This window comes from Scyliorhinus canicula, chromosome 5 (assembly GCF_902713615.1).
Source record: "Scyliorhinus canicula chromosome 5, sScyCan1.1, whole genome shotgun sequence".
Taxonomy (NCBI): Eukaryota; Metazoa; Chordata; class Chondrichthyes; order Carcharhiniformes; family Scyliorhinidae; genus Scyliorhinus; species Scyliorhinus canicula.
Window position 1 is genome coordinate 204,926,056 of NC_052150.1, and position 24,070 is coordinate 204,950,125.

The 24,070-nt window shown below is 41.1% G+C and overlaps 1 protein-coding gene across 4 annotated transcripts in view; it reads left to right on the forward strand.

Annotated features, from left to right (window-relative positions):
• lmbr1 (limb development membrane protein 1) overlaps window positions 1-24,070 on the forward strand; it is a 211,626-nt gene that overhangs the window by 99,711 nt on the left and 87,845 nt on the right. For all 4 annotated transcript variants that reach the window (XM_038798384.1, XM_038798387.1, XM_038798385.1 and 1 more), the window contains 3 exons: window positions 4,541-4,667; window positions 7,873-7,941; window positions 18,333-18,397. In XM_038798384.1, the coding sequence (XP_038654312.1) occupies window positions 4,541-4,667; window positions 7,873-7,941; window positions 18,333-18,397 (261 nt within the window). The remainder of the gene's footprint in view (window positions 1-4,540; window positions 4,668-7,872; window positions 7,942-18,332; window positions 18,398-24,070) is intronic.

Below are 24,070 nucleotides of genomic sequence, written 5' to 3' on the forward strand. Positions count from 1 at the left end.
TTTGATACTTGGCAAATTTGTATCTGTCAAAATTTATAATTTTTCATGGAGCACCAATGGGAGAGATTATGTTCTTATCTGGGAGAAAATATATTTTCTCATGCAGTCTGTACACCTGAAGTTTTATGTTCAGACTGTGTACATCAGGACACACCTCCCAAAAGTGGCTCACCTGATGTGTGCCCTCTGAGCTGTTGTACCTCTGTGTCATACCCCAGAATGTCCCATCTGATTGTCATTTGGGTGGGGGGATTAGACAAAGGAGGAAAATGGAGGGCGGCACAGTGGTTAGCACTGCTGCCTTATAGCGGCAGGAATCCACGTTCAATTCTGGCCTTGGGTGACTGTGTGGAGTCTGCACGTTCTCCCCGTGTCTGCGTGGGTTTCCTCTGGGTGCTCCGCTTTCCTCCCACAGTCCAAAGATGTGCAGGTTAGCTGAATTGGCCATGACCAGTGTGTCGGGTTACAGGAATAGGACGGGGGAGTGGAATTAGGTAGAGTGCTCTTTCAGAGGGTCGGTGCAAACTCCATGGACTGAATAGCCGCCTTCTGCACTGGAAGATTCTGTGAAAAGTTTTAGAGTGATATAGTGAGTGCAGCCAACATCTGCCATGGAAACAAAGAGGGAAGAGTATAATATATGTAGTGTAATAATAGCTTGAAATAATACAAAAAATAGTAAGGTTTTTGGAAAGCAGGCATGAAAAAATTAAAACATTTAACCTTTAAAGAGTGAAAATTCACCTTGGTAGCAGATCAGCGGTCAGTGTTTTATCATGGGAATAGGAAATTTTGGGAGGAAGAACATGAAAGCATCACTGTTTATCTTTGAAGAAAGACCAACCCTCAAAGATTGATTGTGACCAATTTGATTAACTGCATCAATTTGTTTTTATCGTACTAAGGTCCTGCAATTTTTTTCAGTTTGTGAATTGTTTTTTTTTTGTAAAAGACAGAACCTCAAATTGGAGAAATCCCCTCCAGTTTCGTGTTTGTACCAAAATTAGATCCAAAGCATGTGCATCCATGGTAGAAACTAGCCATGATAGAAACTATGAAGGGGAGTAAGCCATTCGGCCATTTGATCCCGCTTCACGCTGAAACCAAAAAGAAAATGCTGGAAAATCTCAGCAGTAACGTTAGCTCTTTTCTCCCTACAGCTGCTGCCAGCCCTGCTGAGATTTTCCAGCATTTTCTCTTTGGTTTCACTATTTAATATGATCGTGGCTGATCCTCCAATCGCAATGCCATATTTCAGCTTTCTTCCTATACCCCTTGATACCATTCAAATCTAAAAAATTAATCTCTTTCTTGAATACTTTGTGATTTGGCCTCAAAGCCCTCTGAAATCCACAGGTTCACCATCATCTGAGTGAAGAAATATCAGCATGCACGGTGTTGTGTGATGTGCTTACATCATGGATGGAATGCACTGATGTTTTTTGACAATATTGTTAACACTTGTTTTATAGAGCTATTGTATATTGTCATTTAGGGATTTTCTTTCTCGAAGACTTGATCACCATCGGTTACTGTTGTAATTACTTTTTCATACTAATGCGAACATAGGTCTTTCTGTTATTACTTCTCATTTAATATATTGTTAACTGATGAGTGATATTGAAATTGTAAAACTAATTGTGTGAAAAATGCAGTCCAGCCATCAATGTTGATTAATCTTTTGATATGTACTATGTTTGAATTGGAGATTGAGAATGGATTTGAGGTCCCTTGTGCTGAAATATGGTTGTTGCATTTGGTAATTATAAGGCAGCGGGTGAAAATATAATGCATGTTAGTCCTGATCGGTTCAGACAGGCAACAAACATAATATCTCGGAGTTTGTTTGAATTAACAAATTGGTGTACAGCAAATTTATTTCATGTGTAAACTATAACTCTGTGTGATCTGTTTTACATCAGTGCTGTTTACTTGTACAGTGCTTCGTTGTGTTCGCCTTTGGTTCCACCTGATAATTCAAGTTGGAATATTCATTTCAAGTACAATAATGTTTTGCCCTTGTATGCTGATGAATACGCTCTTAGTTCTACTGTGCAAAGAATGTTGGTGGAATAGCAATTTGTACACCATGAGCTCAAATTCCATTGTGAAATTGAATTAATAATTCTGGTAATTTGTGAGATAAACCAGGAAGCCTCAACCAGGAAGCCTATCATGAAACTGCCGAATTGTAGTAAGAAATAAACTGGTTCACGTAATGTCCTTCAGGGATGAGAACCTGCCATATTTGGCAAATGGTATCACCATGAGCGATACTTGGTACGATCAATCTGTAGAGCATCTGTAGAGCATTTGTTCATGTCATATTATAAAAATATGGATAAAAATAAACAAACTCCATTTAAACGCTAACATTCCTTTGTTGCTGTCCTCATTTTACAAGCCATTATTCAAAGAATAGTAAATATCAAAATAATTTGTCAGCACCAATGTGCTAGGTACTTTACTGAAGAACCAAACACTGCTCACGAATTAGCTGTTGTTTGGAATCTGCGCGAAGCAACTGCCCATCCTGCACCAAGTAGTTTTTATCTGCTGACTAATCTAAAATACAACATGGATCTTTCTTGGGGCACCAACCACTTTTAGGCAAGCTTTTACTTACAAAACATATTTTAACACACGAAAGGGAAAATGCTGGAAAATCTCAGCAAGTCTGGCAACATCTGTAGGGAGAGAAAAGAGCTAACGTTTTGAGTCCGATGACTCTTTGTCAAAGCTAACACATATTGAAACAGCACTGAACTGTGGAATATTTAACAAAAAAAGACTACTATAGAGACAAATCCTTGTGCTACTTCAACTGAAAACTTAGAACCACAGAACCAGAGAGAGGTTATGGTGCAGAAAGAGGCCGTTCAGCACATTGCGTCAGTGCTGGCCAAAAAAGTAAAACAAAAGGAACTAGCCGCTCATTTAAATCCGACTTTTCCAGCACATGGTCCATAGCCATGCAGGTTACAGCACTTCAGATGTAGATGCTTAAATGAGTTGAGCATTCAGCCTCAGACACCAACTGGATGAATATGGTTTTCCTCATGTCCCCTCTGATCCTTCTACCAATGACCTTAAATGTACTCCCGCTCGTAATTGACCCCTCAGCAAGGGGAAACAAGTCTTTCCAGTCTACCCCATCTAGATCCCTAATAAGTTTGTGCACCTCTATTAGGTCACCCCTCAGCTGCCATTTTCTAAGGAAACAACCCGAGCCGATCCAATCTCTCCTGATGATTCCAATTTTCGAACCTTGGCAGAATTCTTGTAAATCTTCTCTGCACTCGCTCCAGAGCAATTATGTCCTTCTTATAATGTGGTGACACATAATTCCAGCTGTGTCCTAAACAGTGCTTTATATAGTTCCGTCATTACATCCCTGCTTTCCGAGTCAATACCTCGTTCAATAAAAGCATTCTATTTGCTTTCTTGACCACCTTGCCTACCTGTCCTGCTACCTTCAAGGACCTGTGGACATGATTTCAAGGTCTCACTTCCTCCACCCCTCTCAATATCTTCCCGTTCATTGAGTATTCCATTGCTTTGCTTGCCCCTCCCCCTCCAAATGCATTCCTCAAACTTTTCCAAATTAAATTTCATTTGCCATTTCTGTGCCCACTCAACCAAACCATTAATATCATACTGGAGTCGACAGCTAGCCAGTTAGTAACTATCAACCACAAGACCAATTTTTATATAATCTGCAAATTTCCCAATCATGCCATCCATATTACGATTAAATCATTAATATATAAAACAAACAGCAAGGGCCTGAAGACAGCCTTGTTGAACACAAGTGGAAATCGGTTTACATTTGCAGGAATATCTATCGACCATTGCGTGTTGTTTCCTGTCACTGAGCCAATTTTGAATCTAACCTAACACTTTCCCCTGTATCCCACGAGATCTCTTTTCTGACCAGCCTGCCATGTGGGACCTTGTCAAATACTTGACTGAAATCTATGCAGAGTTAATTAATTTATCTTTATGCTCTATAATTGTTCCACAAAGTAAGGATTAAAAGTGCATGTTCTTGTAGTGGTGAGGCATTCATGAGTTTGAAATACAGCCCACTTTCCATTTGCTGCCAAGATTTGTGCTTGTTTTAATTGGAGAATGTTCTCCGTTTGAGCCCTACTTACTGCGCACCTGAAAGTGAAAAAAACCCTGAATTTGAAAACGCCTTTGGCCTATTGGATTTACATTGTCCTTTCTTTGATAGAGAATGCCTGACTCTCATATACAACAGGCACAGACCAAGTTTAAAATTTTAAATCTTGCACTGATGATATTGTGGCTTGGATTTATTCTGTATTATAATCTGGCTCAGCATGTTTTATATACAGAGCATTATACTTGTGGTGTGCACATATGGCATCAAAATCATATAATTTTTAATTATAATACTTACGGATTCCATGTCTTCCACATTTGTCCAAACAGGCTATTAGTTTCATAGTTCCTTTTTTTTCAGCCATGTAAACTACAATAAGATTTCAGTGCATGTGCCTATTTTCTGTTTCAGGGTATTAAGGCACGAATTCTGGAGACTTTAGTTATGCTTATTCTTCTCGGGCTTCTTATTTTGGGAATTGTCTGGGTGGCTTCTGCTCTGATTGATAACGACGCTGCCAGCATGGAATCTTTGTATGGTAAGTGACCTGGAAAACTATTAGAAATTTTGATTGATGATTTTAAAATGCAATTATGCATTTATGGTGTTATTCTCTTTCTACAGTTACAATCCCAGCCGATCATGCTGGACAAGTCAGCTTCCAGAGTGGCTTGATAGATCCTAACTTGTTTGGAAACAAATTGTGGAGGAAAGTTACTGAACAAATTCACAGGAGTCTGCTGATAAATTTTTAACACACAGAATAAAATGCTTATTAAACTAGAAAAATTAACTATATTACACAAGGCAAAAAGACTGGAAAGATATGATGGCAAACGCAAGGAAATTATTCAAACACTCACTGTTCCTTCACCCCTCACTATCTTTACAGACATATGCAAATTCAGAAAGTTAAAACAATTTATCCTAGCTAGCTAATATCCTTATATTCAGAGTAAATATGTGGTGCATGTGAATTAACAGGCAAAGTGTGATCAAAACACCACATTCCAAATGAATGACAGATGCAACCCAAGCAGATTCCATGGATTTCTCGACAACCCACCAGATGCTATCACACCACGAGCCAATTGGTCTCACTGAAACTCTTACAAAGGTTTCTAATCTCAACGTTTGAAGAGCTGTCCCTGAAACTGTCTCTAAATATTGTTCTTACTCATCTGACTTCAGCACGGATCCATCTCCAGGGTTTCAATCTCGTCTAGAGATTTCCTTCCTCTCGATCTCCGCATAGACTTGAGCTTCACCTTCCAAGCACACTTTAAGATCTTTGGATGTACCAAGCAGAACACCACTACTTCAAAGATCTGCAGAAAGCCAACACTGTCCTCTAGAATGGTCCGGGCTTCTCATAAGCCTGCTTTCCTTCATGTCTGCTCTCTACAGCTCTTTCTTTCATTTGGAACCAATTTTTCTGTTCGTTCCTTTCAGGATCTGTTCCCGATCTCCAACTTTGTCCCTTACCTGGACAGCCAAATGGGACCTCTTTTTGCCCCACTCACTGGTTTGGGACAACTTTAGTTTTGGGATTGGTTCCCTTCCTCCTGTGGAATGCTCCTTGGGCGTTGCAATCTGCGATGGCACTCTGCCTCAGGTCACTTGATCTGCAGTTTCACTTTGCAGACACACAGGGCGATTCACAGCCTAATGGATGTAAAAAAAACACTAACTGTGCATGTGCGACCATTCAGTGCATGCCAAGAAGACCCAAAGATCATCTTTTAAACAAGAACTGTACATGTATCTTGGGTTTACTCACAGTACATTTCCCCACATACCAGCTTTTATAAACAGGCTAATCATGGGAATGCCTGAACAATTTGCAGAAAAAGATGAAGCTGCACCTTGCAGGCAAAGCTGCACTTAGAAAAATGAATTTCCTTGCCAATTTCTTCTTGTGGCGGAACAATGCATAAGCCATATGTTATTGGAGCAGGTTGTGCAGTATACAGAACTACAGATATTCAGAGATTATTCAGTCAAATCAATTAAGTATTATATCCCTGATTTAAGCCAATTTTCCCTTATTTAATATAGTAATTTTTGCGTATTCATATCCTGGCATATTACATTTTGAAGCGAATTTCTGGAATCAGAGACCATTGTTATTTTGCATAGTTGTGACCAGGTTGTACTGAGATCTCAGTGACAGTGGAAATTAACTATTGCTGATCCTCTTATTGAGGCATATTGCTGATGTTTGCGACATACTTAAGATTCTGCAGCACTCATATACTGGAATACTACCAAGTGCACGCATTCCGCTGAGCATGTAATGATGGGAGAGATACAAAGCCCTGGTTGAGGGGTTTAGGAAATGTTTTTGACAGGATTGAGTACGGTGAGAAAGAATTATGTTCTCAGGAGGGAATTCAGGAGCACAGGTTGCAGCTGGGAGGGATGTTCAAAGAGGTGCAGGGTTGGATAAGCCATGAGAAGATTTGAAAGTAGGGTAGAAGAAATGGAATATATGGAATCAAAGACTGCTTTCTTAAATAGATCCTTGCTTTGGTGCTTATGCAAAATAGAATGGGTATTGTATGATTTTTATACTCCTGTAGAGGTGCTGATAGGATTTGATCCTGCTGTCCCCAAAAGAGGTCGAAGGCAGCCTCAGTGCCGAGGTGTGCTGTTTAAAAGGACTGCCTCAGTGCTGTGGGATTTTGTTCCAGTTATAATAACCAGCAACAGCCCTACAGCACTCTCTCCTCCTCTACCTGCACATCCCACCTCATCCCCCACATTATTCCATGCCACTTCATGCTCCCACACAAACCTGTGGCCCCATATATGCGATATGCCAGCCTATGGCATTTCTATGCACATTGACCCACCATAAACTCTCTGAATCGAACCAATGAATCCTAGAATGGCAATAGCATATTTATATTTTTTTAAAAGCTTTAAAAAAATCATTCTCTTCAAAAACAACTTTTTTCCCGTCAGCCCAATAAAAGTGTCAATCATCCAGACGCTTTAAGGTTTCATAGCAGAAACGGTAAGTACTTGAAATCTCAATTATGTGTAAATAAACACTGTGCTAAAGATCAGAAAACCAGCACCATCAATCAAGCAATATTTTTCCTGGGCTGCAGTGGATCCATCAGTGTACTGGATACCTGGGCTCACAGCAAGCCTCGTTATGCATTCTTGACTCGTTATCAGCAATTCATGATCTGCACCAACCGTTAACCTCCTCTGGTGCAAAACAGAAACCCTGTAGGTGTGGGGTTGGGAATACTGGAATTTGGACCTTGCTGCCATTTACTTACCTCGACGGAGTCTCCCTGACTCCCTAAAAATCCGGCCCCTTATTTAGGAATTCAAGAGCTGGCATAAAGAGTCAAAAACAAAGCTAATGTGACTTATGACTCATGTGAACTCTAAAAGCTGCCTGACGTAGCATATACATTAAGTTTATACTATAAAATAAATAAGTACAAATAATGTTTACTTCAAACTATTATAATACCTGGTTTTGAAATTCTATGAAATAATACAATGTTGTCATCTCTAAATGATTTTAAAATTCAGCCTGAAGAAGGAATTACATTTTGAGTAAAAGCTTGTAACAATGTGCTCATTGTTTATTTGGGATTTTAACTTAAATTTTATCATGGTGTCTGTTTATTGTAATTTCCAGAAAGCTTATTTGACTAGAGAATTTGAAGGAATTGCATTTTACCAAAAATGTTTATTCCCTGTTTTCTTTACTCCTGCAGATCTTTGGGAATTTTATCTTCCTTATTTATATTCCTGCATTTCATTGATGGGAGGTTTATTACTTCTACGTAAGTAACTATTCAATAACTGAAGGGTTAGGATAATGAACTTATATAAAATGCAATATCGCAATGAAACATTCATCACCTTTTGTGGCTGGAATGATGGTGGTTGCATCACAGTAGAAGAAAACTGTGGAGCTGCAGCAGCAGATATCCTCACAGGAAGTGAATATTGAAGCCCTGCAAAATAACAGAACCCAATTGACTGATGGATCAGGGCAAGCTCCAATGAAGGAGAAAAACTCCAGCCACATGATTAAAAAAATCGAGGGGGTGGTAGTTGTTGGATGTACTACAAAAGCAGCAGTGTTTATTACGATATCCACAACATTGAGAATAAACAATGCCGTTGAAAACATTTTGCAGTAATTGTCAATTTTGCAGCTATATTTTGAACCTTTTTGCTTGTGATATGCTGTGAACAGAATGCCTAATTAAGAATTGTAGGATATTTTGACCATAGCTCATGATCAGGCCACTTCATTTTTCTAATATAAATTATATTCTGAGAGGTGTTATAAGTGTACCATGTGGCAAATGCTTTCTTTGACACACTTGCTTCCTGTCACACTTAAGATATCACACTGTAACGCAACCTGTGGCTCGGCATGAATAACATCATGGGAGATGAACGGGTTTATTTAATTATTATTCCGTTTGGAAATCACTTGCGTACTGAAGTTCTCATTGACCAGAAATTGACTTTTTTTTAATAATTGAAGCACATTATAGGTACGGTGTCTCAAATCCGACTATCTGAAAATCTGCAATGCCCAAAACTGGGCAATTTTTTAAGCTGCGATGCATCACTTTTTGTTTTTATTTCATGAGTAAAATAACTTTAGATTGTTGGGCTAGATGTTGCGGTGGTGTGCTGACTAATTATTGGTTTTGTGTGCCTGTCTTTTCCTGCGCTCTGAGTGACCCTTCACTTGATCTGAACCACCCGACTCGAAAACAGGCAAGATCCAAAATCTGGCATGGACTTGGTCCTGGGGTTGTTAGTTTTAAGACCCTTTACCTGTACCACATTCTGAGGTGGAAGAAACACTACTTTCATGGAACAGTGCATTGTTTTCACCAAAATTGTTTTTTTTAAATTAAATGTTCTTTCAGGCAAATGGTCAGAATTTGTTACTTAATTGTATGCCATGTCAATATCCATTTCCACCAATAGATGGAGTGCTGCAAGCATATTTGGTGTTCCATTTAGAACGGGGGAGGGGAGTTCAATTTGTTCGGCATATATTGTTGGTTGATCTCCTTATTGATAACTACAGCAGTTGTTCAACTAGTTCCTGATGGGAAGATTGTGGATTGGGGAAAATGGTTGCAGAAAATAGTGAAATTATGAATTGGATGCAGAAATATTGATACGTGAGAATGTATGCACGTAAGTTATTGAAGGTGTAAGGACGTGTTGAGAAGGCCATTATAAGGTATTTAGGATCTTTTGAATTATAAATTGAGGTACAACAATAAAGAAGAAGGAAGTTATGCTAAATCTCAGTGAATTATTATGCTCTGAATAAACTATTTCTATAACTTGGAATGACATTAGTAAACACTGTATTCTACAAAATTTGAGGTGCTGGTGTTATTCTAGCACTGCAATAAGAATGCCTATCCAGACTTTTGCAATAAATGGGCACTACAACTTGAAGGAGATTCAGTAATAACTTTAGAGAGAGAATTGGATAAATATTTGAAAAGGAAACCACTGCGGGGCTGTCAGGACTCTCCTTTTACCTTCTAATAAGAATCGATTGTCCGGTTGATTGGAGGTGTAGAAAATACAACGTTATTACTAAGTATTCACTTTAATACATTTGTATAAGAACCGAATCAAAACTTAGAAACAAAATTTCAAACAATATATTAACTGGTCAAATACATGGCAAAGAAAAGCATTAAACATTGCAGCATAAAGGAATTACTTCAAACAAATGAATCAAGAATTAGGTACGGCAGGAATTCAGGAACAAAACCTCAACCACGAGGTCTTTCTTTTAAGGGAACCCTTATCTATAGTCTGATCCCTCATTTACTCTCATTGGTTTCTAATTCTCAGCTGAGACCTCCTGAATTGTTCAAATGGATGTCTGTTACTTCGAGGATAATTTATTAATCAAATATTGGCCATAACGTAAGATTGACTGGTCAAGTTTGTTCAGCATCTCGTGAAAATGGGTTTCTCACGCTACTGCTGGCCATAGACCTTGCTGTAACTAATTAGTTGATACATTCTTATTTCTAAATGCACTGAAATACAATAGTGAATTCACCACATGAAACATTCACTGAAACAATGTCTAAATTTCCACAGACAAGACACGAGTTCAGTAGTTGATTGATTATCTAAAACAGTGGCTGTATTCTCACAATCAAGGTATTTTTAATAATTTCACTCTTTTTAGCTATGTTTTCAATTTGCATCTGAAACCATGAATAAATCAATGAATCAATAATCAGGAGCTTTGGGGAAAGATCAGGGAGTTTGACTTGGTGAATAACGCTCTCAAAGAGCTAGCAAGGGTACAATGAGCCGAATGGCTTCCTTCTGTGCTACTCCATAATTGAAGGTTGTTTTTCAAATTTGGTGATAATTTCTGGATACTAAATAATAATATCACGATTTTACCGTTGCAGAAATATGTTTTTGTCATTACATTTTGCAACTCTTGTGCTGTGTGATTGAAGTACTGTCATCATAGAACCTCCATTTATGATGTGACTTCTGGTGCAGTTTCCAACATACACTTTGTGCTGGCCCTGTAGATTTGTATGTCAACCAGCAGAGGTCACTAACAACTTGCCATACTGCCGGAACACAAGTGAAAATCTTTTGTGTTCATCTGTTACAGAACCATGGCTGACAATTCAGCAGCAGTTGGGGTTACTCAGCAAGTGGCTGTGAATATTACATGGTCTTTGCTCATGACGAGACCCAGCCTGACCCAGCTTGTCACAGCACACTGGCTGCAGTTTCAGCTCTTTCTTGGAGAGGTGAAGATTACCATAAAATATTACTGCGCAATACCATAAACATATATATTTTAATCGGATATTTGTAATTAATTTGCCAGTTGAATTTTGGATTAGAGCCAGACAGTTGCTAAATAGGAGAGAGTTAAAGAAATGAAGAGCAACACTGACCTGCTTTTCTTTGGAAGATGGTCTTTATTGACTATATACAGAACTCTGCTCATGCACAAGTAAGATTGATGTTTAGTCATTTGGACCCAGCCACAGTGTAGTGCAAGACAAAATCCCAACAGTCTTCAACATGTACTGTTGTCCATGAATATTACATTAGCTGACCTGATGTTGACTGGTTGTTTCTTTCCATGTGAAGACCCAAGAGAATAGTTTGTGTGTGGGAGCAATATCAAGAAAAACATCATACTGAAAACCTTATCATTTATATAAATAAGAGACTCATGTTAGGTACCCTTCAGCAATCTTCAGCCTGTGCTATTCTAATGGATAGATAGAGCCGAATCACATTTGAAGTTATCAATTTGGCTATTTATTATACTGTGCATAAATAAATACAGTTCAAATGTTCTATCTTTATTCGTTTCACATGAAATCACAATTGAGTCTTTTCTCGGCAAATATTTAATGCAATAGTCTCTGAATTCTTACTGCAGTGGCAATATCTTCAAACATGCTTAGGGTGTGGAAGGATGCATGCGTTTGAAATTTGGCAGTATCCCAGAATTGTTACAGTGCAGCAGGAGGCCATTCAGCCCATCGAGTCTGCCCTGGCTCTTAAAGTGCATTCTACCTTGTCCCATTCCCCTGCCATTGCCCCGTGACCATACACATTCTCTAATTTCAGATAGCAAGTATTGATCTAACCTGCCTCCACCATCTTCTCGGGAAGATTGTTCCAGACTCCAACCATTCTCACATCACTGTTATTCCTTTTGCCGCTTATTTTGTACCTGTGCTCTCGGTTCTTGATGCTGCCTTGTTTTGGAACAATTTCTCATTATTTGTCCAGTTAGTGAAGAATGTTGTTTATTGACATCAACCTAAGTTGAGTTCAGCTATATACATTAAAGAGCCTTTTAATTCATCGTGACACAGGATTACAATTTTTTTGTCTAAAAAAGTAATGGAGGTTTACCGAAGAGTGTGTTAATTAGTCAGTTTGATTCACAGTTCGGAACCTCATACATATAGCCTTGTTGATAAGTTGAGGGAAGTGAATTCATAATTGGGTTAGATACATTAGAACTATAAACATGAGGTTGATGGGCAGGATAGCACAAAAGCAAAATATTATGGATGCTACAAATATGAAATAAAAATAGAAAAAACTAGAAAGACTCCAGTTAGGCACAGACACTGGGAGAGAGCTTAAATGGTAAATAATTTTTACTAGTGTCACAAGTAGGCTGACATTAACACTGCAATGAAGTTACTGTGAAAAGCCCCTAGTCGCCACACTCCAGAGCCTGTTCGGGGGGGAAATTCAGAATGTCAAATTCACCCAACAAGCACATCTTTCAGGACTTGTGGGAGGAAACCGGAGCACCCGGAGGAAACCCACGCAGACACTGGGAGAACGTGCAGACTCCACATAGACAGTTACCCAAGCTGGGAATCTAACCTGGGTCCCTGGCTTCTTTCTGGAAGCATTGCTATTTTAAGCTAACTTTATCTAGTTTGCTGGACTTTCCCCAAAATTCCCTTTCTGCTCCTCGAAATAATTTTAGTTTGGACTACATGCAAGGGTTTTAGTTTGCCTTGGATTTCGGCCTCAAAGTTTGAGTTTCGACTACATGCAAGGGTTCAAAGCTGTGACATTATTAAGAAGAGGGGAGGAGGTAAAAAGAGCTCTGACTTTTAAGCAGTTGCCCCGAGAGAGAGTGGCAAGGAAGCGGATAGTGGATTAAGGGGTAGTTGAGTCAGTGAAGGAAAGGGAAGATGAAAATTCAGTGGGTAGTTCTAGGGGAAGAGGGAAGAAAAACAATGGCAATGAGTTGGGATGGAACATTTGTTCAAAGTCATCGTTACCATCTTCACCGAGGCACACGAGAGCATGGGCCTTACACTAAACATCTGTAAGACAAAAGGTCCTCTACCAACCTTCCCACACCACACAGCATTGAGCCCTGGTTATCAAAATCCATGACAAGATTGTTCGCGGGGATTAATCCGAAAGAATCACTCAACATTCCGGTCTGCTCCAAATGTCAATGAGTTTATTGTTGTTACACCGGTGGGAAGGAAGCCTCTGGGCAAAACCAGATACCTCTCCAACAAAGAAAGGGAATCATCGATATTTATAAAGTTTCAAACAGTTACTCAGTCCATCTAGGCTGGACGCAACCCAGTCATAATGATTATAGATGACATACATCGGTGTGCTAAATCCAATGGAATTTGTTATTAGGCAGCATGGAACTGCGTGATCCACTCATGGACAAATAGACACTTACTCAAGATGTTTTCCGGCCTCTGTATCAACTGCCCTTGGGCCTCCTTGATACACCACAACTGAGATTCCCATATCTCAAGCTTGTTGCTGACTGGTACCACAGAGAGCATTCAGCCACCTCTGAATGTGTGTCCATGTGAACTGACCCTCTGCAAGAATGTGCCAAGTCAGCTAACTAAATCCCATTATGCTTTTGCAATTGCTATACTCCATGTTAACTAGGATTTATACATTATTAATGTGGTAGAAAATAATATGTATTGAACATAAATACAATACAGATGCCTCTGCCTTGGGCCCACTTCAATAAGATCTTGAACGAAGTGCACCACTCTCCATACCTTGGGAACCTCCTGTCAACAAAGGCAGACATGGACAATGAGATTTAATACTCTTCAGTGTGCCACGCAGTCATGGGTTGCCTGCGGAAGTGTGTGTTTGCGGAAAAGGACCTCGCACAGTAGTGATAACCGCTTTCCTATATGGCTCAGAGATGTGAACTATATATATAGTAGGCACCTCAAAACCCTGGAGAAGTACCACCAGCACGATCCTGGAAATCCATTGGCAGGAGAGGCGCATCAACATCCGTGTTCTTGCTCAGGCCAACATCCCTAACATTGAAGTATTGATCCGCTCTATCAGCTCTGCTGGTGGGTAGGCCACATCTGCATGCCTGATGCTAGACTCCCTAAATAAGCATTCTACTTGGAGCTTCGACCCGCAGGCGAGCCTCATGAGGACCGAAGAGACGCTTCAAAGGCACCCTTAAAGCCTCCTTTAAAAAGTGCAACATCCCCACTGAAACCTGGAAGTGGAGGAAAAGCATTCGGGAAAGAGCTGAACAGCTAGAGTTCCAGCGCCGAGAGCAAGTTGAAGCTAACTGCCGACAGTGAAAGGAATGCTTGGCAACCCGGGAACCCCACCCACCTGTTCCTCCAATCGCTGCCTGCCCCACCTGTGACAAAAACCGTAGGTTGAGCAGTGAACTCCACACTCGCCTGAGAACTCCTTTTTAGGGTGGATTCGAGTCATCCTCTACTCCAAGGGACTGCCAAATTAGAAGTCTGGACAAATGATGCAGAGACTCGAGTTTAAATCTCACCACCGTAGTTATGGAACTATATTCAGTTCATTAAATAAACCTATAATTAGAATAGTATCTGTAATGGTGGCCATGAAATTACTGGTGGAAATAAACCTATAATTAAAAACTAGTGTCAGTAATGGTAACTGTAAAAACCCGGCTCACAGATGCCCTTTAGGGGAGGATTCTGCTTTACTTGCCCACTGTGGCCTATGTTTTGAAATAGTCCAGTCCTCTATCTGGTATGATTTTTAAATGCTGAAACAAGATTTATTGCATCTTCGTGGGTTATTTGTTTGAGAGTCCCAGGAAATATGTCTGTCCCTTGCAAGAAAGTTGAACAGACTGACATTCTCAGAGCTATCATCGTCATAGCATTTACAGTGCAGAAGGAGACCATTCGGCCTATCGAGTCTGCACCGGCCCTTGGAACATGCACCCCACTTAAACCCACCACTTTACCCCATCCCCGTAACCCAGTAACCCCACCTTGCCTTTGTGGACACCCAAGGGCAATTTAGCATGGCCAATTTACCTAACCTGCACATCTTTGGACTGTGGGAGGAAACCGGAGCACCCGGAGGAAACTTGCACAGACACGGGAGAATACAGACTCTGCACAGTGACCCAAGTTGGGAATCAAACTTGGGCCGCTGGAGCTGTGAAGCAACTGTGCTAACCACTGTACTACCATGCCACCCTATAAACTGCGATGCAGGACTCATTCGGGATTTGAAACCGGGAACTCTCACATTTTATGGCAATGGAATACCAGGGGTGGGCAAACATTTCCGTGCAAGGGCCACATTCAGAAATTCACAATTTTAAAGGGCCGCATAGTATATTAAGTAAAATAATTAATATTTAAAATAGCCAAAATAAAAGGTTTTTAAAGAAAAAAAAGCAATTAATTTTTATTAAATAATATTTTAAAGTAGAAACTTTACATGAAACACATTTATTTGAAAAACAAAGTAACTCAGTTTAAAGAAAAAAAAGCAATTAATTTTTATTAATTAATATTTTAAATAGAAACTTCACATGAAACACATGTTGTGCCGAGCAATGATCACCCTACTCAAGTCAACGTATCCACCCTATACCAGTAACCCAACAGCCCCCCCCCATTAACCTTATTTTTTTTTTATGACTTGATTTTGGTGGGCCGCATAAAGACCTTTGGCGGGCCGCATGCGGCCCGCGGGCCGTAGTTTGCCCACCCCTGCCCTAGACCAATGAGCCAATCGACATGTGATCTGCACCAAACAAAGTTGAAACAAACTTCAGAACATGTACAATCGACATTATGAGCTTTGACTTGGGGCTGAAAGTCACGCCCTTCGGGCCAAGGGCTTAAGGCGTAGTTTATGCAATAGTGGAAGATAAGAGAACAAAGGTAGTTTTGAGGGACATGTTTGTATTGGTAAACATTAGAAATAAGGTATATTGTTAAGTGGGTTTAATTTAATGTTTCTGTACAACTTATAGTTAGATTCACCCTGGGCGAAGGTGTTTGTATGTGTGGGGCCACGCAGACATGGGGAGAATGTGCAAACTCCACACGGACAGTGATCCAGGGCCGGGATGCGAATGGAGGTCCTCAGCGCTGCAGTCCCAGTTCTAACCACTGTACCATATGCCGCACCTAAAGTCTAAGTTGATGCCAAATTAAATATTGTCATCTAGGGAATTCGCATATCTTTTTGTTGAAGGATGGGTCAACAGAAAATACAGATATTTGAATACTGAGAAAATAGAGGGATATAAGGATAGTGCAGGAAGGTTGAATATAAGGTAAAAGATCAATTGAATTGTGAAGCAGGCTTGAGGACTGCATAGCCTACTGCTGCACCTATTTCTTACGTTGTGTTAAATGGAGTTGGAATAGCAGTCTCACACCAAATTTCTTCGATTATATAATTTTAAAAATTAATTATATGTATAGCTTGAAGATAAAATCGATTCATTCCAACTCTTTTTATCAAACTTCATATGAGCTTATTGCATGTTATATATTTACAAAACAAGATGGTGGCATTGAAGAAGGTAAGAGGAGGTGGGTTAACACTGGGTATTAAAGTGATGAGGTATGAAAACTTGTTGAGGTAAACATGTTTTAATAGGATGGAAAAAGACTAGGAAAAGTTTTTAATGGTTTTTAAACTGACCTAACGTTTTTCGCAATGTGGAAATGTTCTATCCCTTGAATAAGGGAATGGCAATTATTAGACCAAATGGAAACTTGTAAATATTACAAGCTACCATATTTTAAGCAGTCACTACTTAATACTTGACTCTTTGGAATAGATTGTTAGAAAGCTTAGGAGCACAAAGAATCTTTTGTTAAAAAATGCATTTAGATAGTTCCTTTCAAGATTATCCAACATCTCGAGGTGTTTTACAACCAATGAAGTTGGGGCGGCACAGTTGCATAGTAAGTTAGCACTGCTTCCTCACAACACCAGAGGCCCGGTCCAATTCCGGCCTCAGTGTGGGCAGCATGGTAGCACAGTGGATAGCACTGTTACTTCACAGCTCCAGGGTCCCAGGTTTGATTCCTGGCTTGGGTCACTGTCTGCACATTCTCCCCATGTGTGCGTGGGTTTCCTCCGGGTGTTCTGGTTTCCTCCCACAAGTCCTGAAAGACGTGCTGTTAGGTAATTTGGACATTTTGAATTCTCCCTCGGTGTGCTCGAACAGGTGCCGGAATGTGGCAACTAGGGTCTTTTCACAGTAACTTCATTGCAGTGTTTATGTAAGCCTACTTGTGACAATAAAGATTATTAATTAAATTTAGGTGACTGTGCGGAGTCTGCACATTCTCCGCGTGTCTTCATGGGTTTAGTTCCAGTGCTCAGTTTCCTCCCACAGTCCAAAGATGTGCAGGTTTGGTGGATTGGCCATGCTAAATTGTCCCATAGTTTCCAAAGGTTAGGTGGGGCTACAGAGATAGGGTGGGGATTAGGACTGGTGCTCTTTCAGAGGGTCGGTGCAGACTCGATGGCCCGAATAGCCTCCTTCTGCACTGTAGGGATTCTTTTTAAAAAGCACCTTTTTGAAGTGTCATCACTATTGTAATGTAGGAAACACGGCAGCCAATTAGCTCACAGCAATTTCCCATAAACTGCAATGTGTCAGAAAATCGGACTTCTTATGAATATATTATTGTTTGACAGTAGGTTGTAGCCTCCTCTTTTACCTTTGTGTCGGAGGAAAATGTAGGGAAGATACCTGACTCCAATAGGGTAAAAGGTAATAAATTTAAGAAATTAAATAGTGCTTAAAATCCTGAACGAGAATAAAAAAACAGGACAAGAAAGATGGTCTGGATACTTTTGACACCTGAGCTTTAGTTTTGTTGTAAAACTGGGAAACTGAAGAACTTTAAAATTGTTTGATGGCCATTTTAATGGATCCTGATCAGGAAAGTAGATTACTGAGCCTGTAATAGGTGGACCTAAAATTAATCCAGCAGTTTTTAAAATAAATGCCAGGATTTTTTTCTTTTCTCACAAGTGCTTGGAAAGTAGAAGGATCTATGCAAACCGTGAACAAGGCAGAATCCATAATGTCCTTTGAAAGAAAAATGGTTAGTTGTTCAAAGAAGGAAGCATTAAAAGCTAAAGTGGAAGGGAATAGAACCAAATGGATAGGTTTTCCTGAGAGCTCTGCAAATGTTATAGGTTGAATAGCTTTCTGTGCAGTAGAATTCTGACCACCTTGTGCTTCAGATTCTGTATAATGGTGATGTAAGAGGGTATCTATACCCACAGTTTAAATTTATGTTTTTGAAGACAATTTTAAAACCATGAATCAACAATTTTTTTTTAATGAATGTGCCCTTTTTTTTCTCTTCAGTGTGTACACCGGTTGGTCTTTCGAGAATGTTCACAGTAATGGGACAGTTGTTAGTAAAGCCTACAGTAAGTAATAAAACTTTTGACAGCACCATACAGTAAGGAGTTCTGCTTTGATATCTTTGGATAAACAAGGTGTTCCTGCATATATATGCACCTGACTTATTAACGGTTAACATTTTGTTTTAAGAATGTGTGAAACAATAGTTGGTACCTCGACCAAGGAAGGAGACCAAGCTCGAATGCTCCTGTCATGTTTTGTATTGTGCTTTAGTCAGAACCATCAAAATTCAGAAGAGGCTCATATTCATTATACATAAAACATTCCTGTATCCAAATTTAGCTGATACTTTGCCATATCATGATTATATTCATAATTGATAGAAGACTTGTGTATCCATTTTAGTAATTTTATTAGCCCATAGTGATGTTCTGTTTGAAGCTAGCTTTCGTATTGGTAATAATGAAAAATGAAAATCGCTTATTGTCACGAGTAGGCTTCAATTAAGTTACTGTGAAAAGCCCCTAGTCGCCACATTCCGGCGCCTGTCCGGGGAGGCTGGTACTCCAATGTATGGTGATTGGGTTGTTCAATATTTGCTACATGGTACATAGTGGGATTCACTTAAGACATACTGTCAAAACCAATCTAATCGCAATTTTCCAATTCCAGCAGACATCAGCACTCTTCATTTATCTCTCCTCTCCCAGCCTGGCTTCTATTACTACTTCTAGTTCATGCTCAGATCTCTCTCTCTCTCTCTCTCTCTCTCTCTCTCTCTCTCTCTCTCTTGTTCATGAACATTCCTCCGTAGCATGAACATAGCTATTCTGTTGGGTCTTTCAATGCACTTGTTCTCTTAATCTCAACTAATGCTTCCTGCTGGGTCCATGACTTCCATAACCACAGCGATGTTCAAGTGTGGTGAATGAACCATTCTCCAGCCTAATAGACACGACTGCACTCCTGATCCACTGAACTTTAGCTTCATTATTTTGTCTCTCCCATTGACTTTACAGCTACATGACTGCTGCTGCAATAGGGATACCCTCAATTTGCTGCCTCCATTCTACCCTTCATGTCAGCCTAACTTTTTTACCTTATTCCTATGTCTTTCCTTCTGTCTAATTCTGTCTGCTGCACCCTACCCGTTGTCTACTGCTCGTGACTTTGATATTAAGGAGCAATGGGTGACCAAGAAAAGTCTGCTGGGTGACTAACAATGGGAAATATTTTTAAAAAAATTAATTTACAGGATGTTGGTGTCGCTGGTTAGGCCAGAATTTATCACTTGTCCCTGGCTGCCCGTCAGAAGGTGGTGGTGAACTGCCTTCTTGAACCTTTGCAGTCCCTGAGCACTCCCACAGTGCTGCTAGGGAGGGCATTCCAGGATTTTGACCTCGAGACAGTGAAGGAACGGTGATATATTTCCAAGTCGGGCTGGTGAGTGACTTGGAGGAGAACCTCCAGGTGGTTGGAGTTCCCTGGTATGTGCTGCTCTTGTCCTTCGAGATGGCATTGGCCATGGGTTGGAAGGTGCTGCCGAAGGAACTTTGGCGAGGTCCTGCAGTGTATCTTGCAAATGGCACACATGGCTGTCACTGTTCTTTGGTGTGCACGGGACTGAATGTTTGTGGCAGGGATAGCAATCAAACAGGCTCCATTGTCCTGGATGGTGTCGAGCTGCTTGAGTGTTAGAGCTGAACTCATCCAGACAAGTGGAGAGTATTCTATTACGCTCCTGACTTGTGCCTTATAGATATTGGACAGGCTTTGGGGAGTCAGGAGGTGAGTTCCTCGCCGTAGGATTCCTAGCGTTTAACCTGTCCTGGAAGCCACAATATTAATATCATAGAATTTGCAGTGCAGAAGGAGGCCATTCGGCCCATCGAGTCTGCACCCCACCCAAGCCCGCACCTCCACCCTATACCTGTAAACCAGTAACCCCACCCAAACTTTTTTTTGGACACTAAGGGCAATTTAGCATGGTCAATCCACCTAACCTGCACATTTTTGGATTAATATGGCTAGTCCAGTTCAGTTTCTGATCAGTGGTAACTTCCAGAATGTTGATTGTGGGGGGGTTCATCGATGGCAATGCCATTGAATGTCAAGGGGCGATGCTTCGATCCTCTCTTGTAGGAGATAGTCATTGCCTGGCACTTCTGTGGCATGATTGCAACTTGCCATTTGTCAGCCTTAGCCTGGATATTGTCCAAGTGTTGCCACATTTGGACATAGACTGCTTTATTATCTGAGGAGTCGTGAATGGTGCTGAATATTGTGCAGTCATCTGCGAACATCCCCACTTCTGACCTTATGATGGAAGGGAAGTAATTGATGAAGCAGTTGAAGATGGCTTGTGCCTAGGACACTACCCTGGGGAACTCCTGCAGTGATTTCCTGGAGATGAGATGATTGACCTCCAACCACTGCAACCATCTTCCTTTGTGCCAGGTGTGACTTCAACCAGCCGAGAGCTTTCCCCTGATTCCCATTGACTCCAGTTTTGCTAGGGCTCCTTGATGCCATACTCGGTCAAATGCTGCCTTGATGTCAAGTTTGTCTAGTTTAGCATTATTAAATGTGCAGTAAACTTGGTGTTTAGGAAGTAGTATATTTTAATTGAAGTTGAAGCAGGGGCTATAAATTTGTTTGAGGAAATTGGATGGTTACTTGAAAAAGATGAATTTTAAAAGTTACATCTTGGAACTAAGAAAATGGCATTGGGTTAGGTGATAAACATGGATACACTCTAATTTATATTCTTCTTTTGCTACATCAATGTTTCGTTTCAATTACAAGATGTACAAGATACAAATAAAATACTATTCACTTAATTTTAAAAAACCTTCTAAACCTAGATCTGAATTATTTAATGCTGAAATTTGATGAAAATGAGAAGGGAAGATTTACAAGGTAACACAACATTTGATCGACACAGACAGGTTGGGACTCCTAGAAAAGAGAAATGTGACCAACCTAAAAATCCTCAGACACGCGATGAAAATGATGCCAGAAAGACTTCAACGAATGGTGTTATGGAGCCAATAAGGCTAAATGTTGAAAAGCAAAAGTTTATGGATGTGGAAATGTAAGAAATACTCATCAGACCAGGAGAGAGAAAAGCAGGGTTAACTTCGATGCAGCTTCGATGGAGAGTAAACTAGGGTTAAAATTTTCTGGTCAACGACCCTTTGTCAAGAAGGTCATTGTCCTGAAATGGTTTTTTAAAATAAATATTTTTTATTGGGTTTTTGAATAAAGTATATTTACCGTTGTGTACACAAAATAGAATACATATATATATATATATATATATATATATAATAGAAGAGAAAGGAACATGCACAAAAAATAAAACAAGCACCAACAAACAAAAAAAAAGTTAGAATAAAATAACTGGTAGGATATTATGTGCAGGCTCAACAACAGCAGCTCTGTCCAATTGGCCAGAAAGACTTCAACGAATGGTGTTATGGAGCCAATAAGGCTAAATGTTGAAAAGCAAAAGTTTATGGATGTGGAAATGTAAGAAATACTCATCAGATCAGGAGAGAGAAAAGCAGGGTTAACTTCGATGCAGCTTCGATGGAGAGAGTAAACTACTTATGTTTTTAGCACATAAGTAGGCATCTGTTTGGGGGGGGGGGGTACATATACATTTGGGTGCCGGGGCAACAATTACAGAGGGCAATACGCGAATGGATCTGGTGTTGTCACTTGCTTCTCCCGGACGGTTTTCACTGCTGTTGTCGTCTCGCGATCACCTCCGCTTCAGCCATTCGTCCCATCTTTCGGCCGGACTTTCCTTGGTCTCTGCCCCTGTAGATGCCAAGTTTGTTTTTGTTTCCCGTGCCCTCCTTCTGGCTGTCCTTCCCTTGTCGCCCCCCCCCCCCTTCACCTCACTGGTTCCCCTCCATTGTTCTTCCTCTTTCTCTCTCCCCCCCCCCCCCCCCCCCCCCCCCTTCTCCTGTGGCTCCCCTTTCATTTCTCTTAGGATTAGCTGCTACCCGTCCTGGTCTATCCCTCCCTCCCCCGCCTCGGCTACTTTCCCCTGATTCTTGGCTACCTGGCTATTCTTCTGCTTGTTCGTTGGCCACAAACAGGTCCCGGAACAATTGGGTGAATGGCTCCCCCATTCTGTGGAAGCTGTTGTCTGACCCTCGGATGGCAAATTTGATTTTCTCCATTTGGAGAGATTCTGAGAGGTCGGACAGTCAGTCTGCAGCTTCGGGTGGTGCTGCTGACCTCCAGCCGAACAGGATTCTACGGCGAGCGATCAGGGAGGCAAAGGCAAGGGCATCCGCCCTCCTCTCCAGGAATAGATCTGGCTGGTCTGATACCCCGAAGACTGCCACTTTCTGGCATGGCTCCACCCTCATCCCCACCACTTTGGACATTGCCTCGAAGAAGGCTGTCCAGCACCCTGCGACTGGGGTAATACCAGAACATCTGGGCGTGGCTGGCCAGGCCTCCTTGGCACCGTTCACATCTGTCCTCCACCTCCGGAAAGAACCTACTCACACGAGTTCTTGTTAAGCGGGCTCTATGTACCACTTTTAGTTGCATCAGGCTGAGCCTTGCGCACGTGGAAGTGGAGTTGACCCTATGCAATGCTTCATCCCAGAGTCCCCACCCTATTTCAATCCCTCTGTCCCCCTCCCATTTCTTTCTTGTTGTGTCCAGTACGGTGTCGGCCCTTTCTACCAGTCAGTCATACATGTCGCTACAGTTCCCTTTATCTAGGATGCTTAGATCCAGTAACTCTTCCAGTAATGTCTGTCGTGGCGGTTGTGGATGCGTCCTTGTCTCCTTTCGTAGGTAGTTTTTGAGTTGCAGGTACCTTAGTTTGTTCCCCCTGCCTAGCTGCAATTTCTCTGTCACTTCGTCCATTGTTGCAACCCTGCCGTCCGTGTATAGGTCCCTGACTGTCGGTGTCCCTCTGTCCTGTCCCCACTTTTTAAAGGTGGCGTCAGTCAGCGCTGGTTGTTGCAGATAGGAGCTTTGTCCGACATTTTGGTCAGGCCAAATGCTGCCGCAGTTGGTTCCAGGACTGGAGGGTGGATATCACCACCGGGCTGCTGGAGTGTTTTTGGGTGGGGATGGGAATGCCACCATGGCGAGGGCCCGGAGGGAGGGCCCCTTGCAGGAGGCCTCTTCGCGCGCACCCACTCGGCTTCTGGCTCCTTGATCTATCCCCATAACCATCCTGGCCTTGGAAAGGGTCCAGAGGAGGTTCACAAGAATGATCCCTGGAATGAAGAACTTGTCGTATGAGGAGAGGTTGAAGACTGGGTGTGCACTTGGAGTTTAGAAGGATGAGAGGGATCTTATTGAAACTTACAGGATAATGAAGGGCCTGGCTGGAGTGGATTTGGAGAGCATGTTTCCACTTGTAGAAAAAACTAGAACCAGAGGGCACAACCTCAGGCTGAAGGGACGATCCTTTAAAACAGAAATGAGGAGGACCTACAAAATGTAACCACAGGTCATTGAGATTAGAGTACAAAATGAGATCTTGGCAAAATAGGTATTTTAGTAAAAACAGGGCATATATTACAGAAGAAAATTATGCAAATTGTGGAAAGCGCAGAAAGAATGCAAAAAAAATAGGCATATGAGGGACGATTAGGTAGGCCTCAAGATAAATAGCAAACTTGTATAAGATAGTTGACAGAAACACTTGGAGGTATGGGGATCGCCCTGTACTTGAAAGTTTGAGAATGACGGATATG